The sequence below is a fragment of the Eucalyptus grandis genome, chromosome 8, assembly GCF_016545825.1.
Source record: "Eucalyptus grandis isolate ANBG69807.140 chromosome 8, ASM1654582v1, whole genome shotgun sequence".
Lineage (NCBI taxonomy): Eukaryota > Viridiplantae > Streptophyta > Magnoliopsida > Myrtales > Myrtaceae > Eucalyptus > Eucalyptus grandis.
The window spans coordinates 50,166,228-50,175,100 of record NC_052619.1 but is presented as its reverse complement, the minus strand read 5'-3'; the positions used below and the strand labels follow the sequence as shown (position 1 = coordinate 50,175,100).

The following is an 8,873-nucleotide window of genomic DNA, read 5'->3' as shown; positions in this document are numbered from 1 at the left end:
GACTGGTCTAGTTCGGTTCCCGAGCAGTCCAACAGAACCGACCAACGACCACCTCTCATGCTAAAATTTCTCAAACAGCTTACGCAGGCACTATCTCTTTTTATTAAACTTATTTTTGCGGAAAGGCCAAACCGGCATGGTCATGGAAACCACCAAGCTTAGTTTTTATAGGCAATCTCCCAAATGCTCTTTGAGTAATTATTCAATGTGGGATTCTTGAAGGCCTAGAGTAGCACTTGCGTGAGAGAGAGAGAGAGAGAGAGAGAGAGAGAGAGAGTCTCACATCGACCACTAAGAAGAGACCCGCAAGCTGTTGGTCTCTATAAAGAGGGACGGACGTGCTGAGCCTTTCTTAGACTTTCAGCCAATGTCCTCTTATATGTTGGAAACGCAGCATTGAGAAGGACCTTCAAATGGTATGTCAATTGTTACAGTACTCACAATTGAAGCACATTTGGAGTAGACTAAAGTTCTAAAAAGTTAGTAGTTGATCTGATTTTGGTGGTTGGTTTTGCCTTAGGAACTGGGAATCGGACCCTACCGGGAATCGGACCGAACAGTGTTGGTTTTATTTTCATAGAACCGGCAAGCAGCCCAATGTCTTTGAGAATTAGAACAAATCAATTGGTTTGGTCCGGTCTAGGTGGTTCTCAGGTTGGAGTTGGGCAGTTCTCTTTGCTCACCTTTAGTTGTAGCCTCGCTCTTTCATGGTCCAATAGCCAATTTCATTGCTAGTGTTGTCTGTGCAACATTTCCATTATGAGCATGATATTGGTATTGATTTTATATTAGTGTTAGCATAAGATCTCAAGGAAATTAAAAAAAAAAAGAGCGGGCAAACCTCTTGATGAATTTCGTCAGCAGCCGAAGTTCTTCCCATGAACCAAAAACATCATGGATATCATCCGTCAACGTGATCATATACGTGATCTTTGTGCTCATCTCCCTGAAAGCTTCAAATTGCAGTTCATAGACCATCAAAGCATTCCATAAGTAATGTACCATCAAAGTATTCCATAAGTAATGTTCCATCCATCTATCCTAACAAAAATCCATCTTGTTCAACCCTAAATTCACCCACCTCCTGAAAGAGATTGAAGTTCGCATGATAAGAACATACGGAAAAAGAAACAACTACGGTTGGTATTGGTTGATTGCTCAAAGGACGGGCTTGATACATAAAGTATAAAAACATTAGTTGAAATTAAAGTTATTTATATCAGAAAGAAAGTCACCCATGTAAATTGGAAGGGACCTGTTGGGCTCATTAGAATGAGGAAGGCCTACAAAATATTCATTTACGAGGCCCACCTACACATAATTTGTCTGTTATTGGGTTTTACCTTTTTTGGGATATATACAAATCAGGTCAGTTTGACTTGATTTATTTAGAAAAAATCGAATTTAGTGGGCCAAAGACTGCTACCTTCTTAATGCATGTGGTAAAAGACCAAGTACTTGGCTAATTTGCTGACTTCGTCTCTATAAATTGACTGCACTATGTCGAAATCGAGCTTAGCCAAATTGAGCAAGACGGGGTTCAAGCGATCGCCTTGATCTTCCTCATACATGTCCATGCACTATCTGGCCTTCAATCTGCTGGGCCTCCAATGAACGGGCGTGTCCAAAGCGTGATCTATCGTTTTTGCCCAAATGTCGTCTTCCTTGAGATCTTCCAAACATGTAGAAGAGAAAGTCTTGGCTGCATCGATGATGGCTTCACCTTTAAATCCATAGAAAGATGCTTCATATAGGTTCAATAAACCCTTGACATCTTTCCTCAGGGATTCTTTGAAGCTGCTTGCATCTTCTGAATCTTTCAAATAGGCCTGTGTATAAGAACTACATGTTTTGTGTATAAGCGTCACCAAATGGTATTTGTATCTCTCATTGATAATTGGCATATGTATATATACTGCCTTGCTCCACAGTGAAGTCATTTTGACGGAGCAGCCTAAATCGAAGCACCGTGGCGTAAAGATCATCATCAAAAGCCCCGGCCCTATTTGTTGTGCAATTTATAATGGCTCGCAATGCGTTCTTGATCTCCACCTCAAAGTGGCATCCCAGTCCTAGCCGTTGAACCGGATCGATCTGCTTGGGCTTCTCCACTTGAGGTTTTTCGCTGTGAATGGAATCCTTCACCTCTTCCTTCATCTTCTTGACCCGTTCCATGTATCTCACCTCCTGCATTGCCGACGGTTTCACCGTTTCTTCTCTTCCCATTTGTACTTTTAGCAAAAAAACGCAAAACAACCACATGGAAAAAAGCACCCTATTAGCATTCTATTAGTGTAGTGTCGTGGTTACCCAGTATTCACTTCTAAGTGACTGAACAAAGTCGTAGCCCCAAGTGCTCGGCCGGAAATTTGCCATCCGCCTCTTTGACCCGTCGATCGCCAAATCGCCCATTACACCGCAAGCTGCCATGTATCAGGCGGTGGTTGAAAGATTTTAAGGAAGCGAGAGAGAATGTGGAGGGCGAGAAGGCAAATGTTCTTTGTTGGTTGATGATTGGTGTGAAGTACAAGGTCTTGACCCTTCTATTCATAGAGATGTTTCCATGCGAAGGAATTATTTTGTAACGATGGTAAAACACCGTGGGCTTGATGGTGACGGTCCACTTATCGCTAATCACACACGAACGTTCCGTCAAAGTCGCGACGTAAAGCTTTGCTAGGGAGAAAGAGAGAGAGAGAGATACATTCAGAAGAAGACGAAGGGAATCGTTGACTTGATCTTTTCCTTTGAGAACAACCGTATTAAATTTACTTACTTATTTCATTGAAAACCCACGAGTGGAGTATTACGTGCCACCCGGATCCTTCTTATTGACCAGTGCCCATTGAAATTGACATATTTTAAGCGAAAGTTTTTTATTGATTGAAGGATCAACGTCGCAATCTGAAATAGGATTTTCGGCATGGCAACCCGAATCGGACTCTAAATTTGGCCAATAAGGAATGGAGGATAATGGATAACGGCTGGATTAGTGGCTTAAAAAAAGAGATATCACGATCTTGAAAGGAACGTGATTGTGGGGCGTGCTCGAAGCCAGGAATCGGTGGAATTTCTTCCACCATTAAAGGATTTACACTTTGAAAGTACGGCCGGCAAGAGGGCGACTGGGCAAGACATAAATTAATTTAAGGTAGCTAATATGTAGATGCAAAACAAGCACTGCTTAAGTAGTGGCATGAGAATTAGTGGTCGTGAAAATTTAGTCAGCCGCCGTCAAGTTAATGCATTCATATCAACGAAATTAGCATCTATTATAAGTGTTTGATTCCTCCAACAATGTTAACATTCTCCGTAAACATGAATCCTACATACTACGATAGGAATATAAGGGAAAACTACCAAAAAGACAATCATATTAATGTGAATAACGACAGATTCCGTTCAAGAAATGCCATGAACTAAGCACATAATAGCATATGCTTCTTAAAAGAGTTTTATAAAGCTTGTACAAACACCCGTCACTAATGTATGAGACCAAAGGCTTTCTCCAAAAGCGAGTTCTTGGCCAACCAGGCATCCCTAATCGAGGGGCACGGGTTTGAATAAAGTCGACACGATATGGTCCCTGGTCTCGTGACCAGGAAGGCCGTGTCCGTCTCCATACTGGTAAAAGCACTGTGAAGCTCGCGCCAAGTTCAAACATGCCCCAAGAAAAGGCTTGAACCCGGGAAACGGGTAATCTTCGAACACATCTTTGTTCATTGTCTTCCACGTCTCACGCACTAGATGCTTGATGTGTTGCTGCGCGGCCTCCGTCGAAGCGCCGGTTTCATTCATGTAGCATTCTAGCGCCTTGAAATTGTCTCCTCGTGCCAATTCATACTAAGCATGGACGACATTGATGGGTCACAAATATAAGTCCGAGATTCATGTCACATTCATATCAAAGAAATTAAAATATCAAAGTAAATTACCGATGATGTACCGAGATCATCATTGAGTCGAAGAATCTTGGCAGAGCAGTGCATGATTCTCGGGATTTTTGACATGTAATCGAGTCCCTCCTTCGTCAAATTGTCTGTGGTCAGGAAGTAGCTATGCAGCAGCATAATCAGCCCTCCGATAGAATCCACCGCATTGCTCATGTACTCCTTCAGTGTCGGTTTAATGCCCTCGTTATACCAATGGACCTCCTTTATGTACGCCCTGCATTCATCCGCCCACTACAGGATTGAAATTAGAAAATAATGTCAATAACCAAGTCGAGGGATGTTCTTTTTCTCGTAGTTTTTTAGATTCTCAGGAGTCATAAGAAGTCATGGAAAGTTAGAGTTAAAAAATATGGAAAATTATCTAAAAAGTCTTAAACCTATTATAATTTTGCCTTTTAATTATGTCAATTGAGTCATAAACCGTTTTTATGTTTGTTAATTGTGTCCATCCGATCAATTTTGGTTGAAAATCGCTGACGTAAATGCTGGTTATCCTACAATTTTTTAAATAATATTCGAATATTTTTTTTAAATTTTATTTTATTTTCCCCCTTTTTTAATCTCTTTTCTCGTCTTTTCATTTTTCATTTTTCATTTTTCTTTGGGTAGCCTTAGGCGAGGGCTGCCCTCAAGGGGGGCTCGCTAGTGAAGGCTAACTTTGCCTGAGGCCAACGACCATTTTTTGAGATATGGTGATTGCCGACAAAGGGAAAAAGGGAAAAAAGAAGAAGAAAAAACAAAGGAAAAAAAAAAATCGAAAAATCGAAAAGATTAAAATATTAATAACAATTGTCTATGTCACGAAAGACGGTCGGTGTCTATATTAGCAATTTCAACTAAAATTGATTAGGTGAACTCAATTGACAAAACATGAAAATATTTATGACTTAGTTGGCACAATTAAAGTGTTTATGACTAATTTGACAAAAGTACAATACATTTAGAACTTTTCAGACGGTTTTCAGTAGAAAAATAAGTTGTCCAACACAATCTAGAAATTACTAGTTGAAAGGTTTAGCAAGCAGAGATTACCGCTTTTCGCATGTAAGGAATGGGATTGATTCCTTGCTCTCTCATTGTCCAATGCCCAATTTCATTGGTCGTGTTGTACAAGGCCATGAAACTATTCCTAATTGTTGGAGGAAGGTTATCAATATTTGTGATGTCCCACCTAGATAAGTTGCCACTATTTTAGCGATTTTATATTTCAACCAAAAAAAAAAACAATCTTGTATCTTTAACTGCCACTTGATATACTTTTAATAATAACAATGCAAATAGTGCACATCCTTACTTTATTAGCCCAAAAGGAAAAACAAGCTTACATAAAAACATGATATATGTCCAAAACACATTAAAGAATTTATTTCAAAACATATGATTTATCCATCGCATTTGGAGACTAATTAATTCCCTATCTTTTATCTTGGTGATAATAGTTACAAGGAAAAATGATGATGGTGGTAATTTTACACAAACCTGACAATGAAATCTGTTAACAGCACAAGCTCTTCCAGCGTTCCATATACATCATAAACGTCATCGATAAGTGTCACCATACAACCGATCTTTGTCGTCATTTCTCTATAAGCTGTGTATTGAGGCTCAAAAACCATTAAACAGCTCCAAAAATAGTTTTCCACTAACCTATCCCTAGAGAAGGTCATATTGTTTGCCCCAAGTTCAACCCACCACCTGAAACAGTTGTCATATGATGACTTAGTCAATAAAAATGCACTCATACGTTGCCAGATTGCATCTATAAACTACAGAGTGCTTGTTAATACCTTGCCAGATTGCTTACTTCCTTTCTGTGGATTGTCTGCACTAAATTGAAGTCTAATTTAGCCAATCGTAGCAAAGAGGGGATCATGTCTTGCTGTTTCCCGTACATGTCCATGAACCATCGAGCCTCCAACCTGTTTGGCCTCCAGCGGATAGGCATATCTAATGCATGGAGCACTTGTTTAGCCAAACAAGTTGGAATTTCATTGAGGTTTAGATTCTTCAGATGCTTAGAAGCGAAATCCTGAGCTTCATCCAGTATGTTTTCACCTTCCAATCCATGAAAAGAAGCTTCGTAAAGACCTAGAAGTCCCTTCACATCCTTCTTGAGTGATTCCTCAAAGGTACCCGTCTTGTTAATAAACCTTTGAAACGCATCTATATGTCCAATAAAACAAATAATATTTTTTTTTTGTTTAGATAAGAGGATATATTAATTCGAATAAGACTAAACAAACGATTGTAACTAACTTAAATAAGAGTTTGTGATGCACAATTAGTTGGTAACTTAATATAAGCCAAGTTTGTAATCGCTTAAATTGAAGTCAGTAGACAAACGATTGTAACTAGTATATGTAATACACCGACCAAATAATGGGATTACAATTATTGTGAACCCCTTTCTTGGATTATATATCTGTAAAAGGAGACTTAATGAAGATTCGGTCAAACTACGCATCCTAGCTTTTTATATTGAAGTTTAGTCTCTTTCAAGATGTAATTATTTTAATATATTTGAGGATGAAAATTTTATTTCAGTCTAGAGGCCGATTTTTTCTCTGAAACTATCTTAATAAACCTTTCATGAATTAAAGGTTATAAATGGGATGAGATGGAAAATAAAAAAACATTATACCTTGAGATAAATCATAGCCATGTTGTCTAAGAAGTCTAAATCGAAGGGCGGTCGAGTGGAGATCATTTGAGAAACAAGCATCATTTGAATCATCGTGAATAACTTGTAATGCCCTTTTGATGTCGTTCTCGAAATGGTACTGCAAACCAAGCCTTTGAATTGCATCGATGAGCTCGAGCTTCGCCAACAAATGATTCTCCCTCTCCAATGTGTCCTTCACCTCTTCCTTCATCCTCTGGACTGGCTCTGTACATCTCTCCTCCTACAATTTGATTTCACATTTTTAAGCTCATAAAGAATTTAAGCATATTATGGCCTTCTCGTAAGCTTTGAGTAATTGAAAAGCTTCGCAAGGTATTCATGATAAGCAAGAGAACATATCAAGACCGACCGCAAAATCCACACTTAGCGACTTCAGAATGTCGTAATCCCAAACGCTTGGCATGTAATTTGCCGAACGCCTAGCGACTGGTGACTGCTCATTAGTATTCGGATCAACGCAGCTGATGCGCCGAATTCCCGCAGTGGTTGCGACATCGGCAATGGAGTAGGAGGGGGTGGGGCGAGGGAATTTGAAGAGCAGGACCGAGGGTCGTCGCCCGCGGTGGAGAGGAGAAGGAAGGCAGCTTGTGCTAGGAGCTCGAATAGCCATGCTTCTTGTGTTTTTGGCATTTAGCATTAGCGATTAATGATGGATCACGAGTTGACATATATTGTGATTTCTGCTTGAGAAAAGCGAGATAAGATAAGAGATAATCATTACAGGTCATTCGGGTCGGGAGTGGCAACTTGCTGCCCTCAGGGAAACACTCTTCAATTTGTGAAATATCCACTTTTGACGAGATTCACGTGGCATAGTGGCTGTCGGCAAGTCAAGATTTATTAGATGAAATCCAACAAAATTAGGTGAAAGTACCAGCAAGTCAAAACTACCACTTTCTACGTCGAACCAAAAACGAAAAAGAAGAGAAAAAGAAAAGAACATCAACTTCTGCTTCAAACCAAAAAGCGAAAGGGAAAAAGAAGGAGAAACGTCACTTTCTGCTTAATCCCACTTTTTGCATGTAAGGGATGGGGTTGATGCCCCGCGCTCACTTCATGTTCGGAACTTCCTCGCAGATGTCCATGAACCAGCTAGCTTCCAATCTATTAGGTTTCCCATAGATAGGCAATTCTAAGGCATGCCTTATTTTTCTACCCATGCAAGAGGAGATGATTCAACCTCTGCTTGCAAGTGAAACCCTTTGCTTCAACCCATGAAAACAAGCTTCGTATAGACTTGATATATTTGATGATTTTGGGCTTCTCTCATCACAAATATAGCTCAAAGGGTGAAATTTTCCCTCACACTTATAAATTGATCACTAGCTTTTTCCATTAACAATATGGGAATACTCCAATATAACAGTCCCTCCATTTTCCCAACCAACAACACCTTTCAACCTCCCTTTCTTGCCCATGAACCTATTTGTTAGGTAGTTTTGGGCATCTCTCACCCTAAAAACTAATTGAAAGAGAGAGATTTTTTCTCATACTTATAAACTAAACATCAATCCTTCCACAACTGATGTGGGGGATTGGAGCAATACTAACACATGTCTCCTGTGTGATTGTTGGGCCTAGATTTATGGTAACTTGAGCTTTGATATCAATATTGGGTGGTCTTGGATCTCTATCACTTCAAAAGCTAACTCGAAGGGCAAGGCTTTTCCTTACACTTATAAATGGAAAATTATCCAAAAAATCATAAACTTATTGTACGGCGATCAATTCCATCCTAAACATTTCAATTTTACCAATATAGTCATAAATGGTTTGGCAATTTGCTAATTTAGTTCTAAAATTTTTAATTATGCCAAATTAGTCTTAAACTTTTTAAGGACTTGCCAATTGAGTTCTAAATTTTTTATCAAATTACCAATGTAGTTTTTCTAACTAATTTTGATAGGAAATTGCTAACGTGGTGGTCTAGTAAGTACTAACCGTCCTACGTGACGTATTATGCACTGATGTAGATAATTTTTAATTGTTTATTGATAACATGGCGGTTTAGTCAGCATTAGAGTTGCTTACCAACATTGTTTTTCAATTTGCCAAAGAAATGCTAATGGATTAGGGCTGATAAGCAACTCTAACAAAAGCTAACAAGCTAAGACTAGCTGATGATTCAATTGGGAAAAAGTTCGTAATTCATGTTGCGACTTTTCTCAAAGTGAATTACTAAGGAAAAGCTAACGGATTTCTAGGTTAGTAATTTAAGCCAACTCAAGTGAGAGTTG

The 8,873-nt window shown here is 39.2% G+C and overlaps 1 protein-coding gene across 4 annotated transcripts; it reads right to left on the bottom strand.

Moving 5' to 3' along the window:
* Positions 1 to 3,357: 3,357 nt before the first annotated feature.
* On the bottom strand, positions 3,358 to 7,291 carry LOC104439985 (monoterpene synthase-like). 4 transcript variants are annotated; one of them, XM_010052980.3, is made up of 7 exons: positions 6,986 to 7,291; positions 6,595 to 6,856; positions 5,741 to 6,116; positions 5,433 to 5,648; positions 4,986 to 5,124; positions 3,936 to 4,184; positions 3,358 to 3,843 (listed from the first exon to the last, which is right to left on the bottom strand). In XM_010052980.3, the coding sequence occupies exons 1-7, from the start codon at positions 7,271 to 7,273 to the stop codon at positions 3,541 to 3,543; spliced, it is 1,833 nt and encodes a 610-aa protein (XP_010051282.2). In that variant the 5' UTR covers positions 7,274 to 7,291; the 3' UTR covers positions 3,358 to 3,540. The 4 variants fall into 4 exon arrangements, with proteins under 4 accessions (XP_010051282.2, XP_010051288.2, XP_010051295.1 ...); XM_010052986.3 differs by having other exon boundaries at positions 5,741 to 6,008; XM_010053006.3 differs by having other exon boundaries at positions 3,751 to 3,843; positions 3,947 to 4,184.
* Positions 7,292 to 8,873: the final 1,582 nt, after the last annotated feature.

Coding starts and splice junctions, on each gene's coding strand:
- LOC104439985 (XM_010052980.3), bottom strand. CDS start 7,273: ATGCTAAATGCCAAAAACACAAGAAGCATGGCTATTCGAGCTCCTAGC. Junction 6,857..6,985: donor CGCTAAGTGTGGATTTTGCG/GTCGGTCTTGAT, acceptor ATCAAATTGTAG/GAGGAGAGATGTACAGAGCC. Junction 6,117..6,594: donor TGGCTATGATTTATCTCAAG/GTATAATGTTTT, acceptor TTGGACATATAG/ATGCGTTTCAAAGGTTTATT.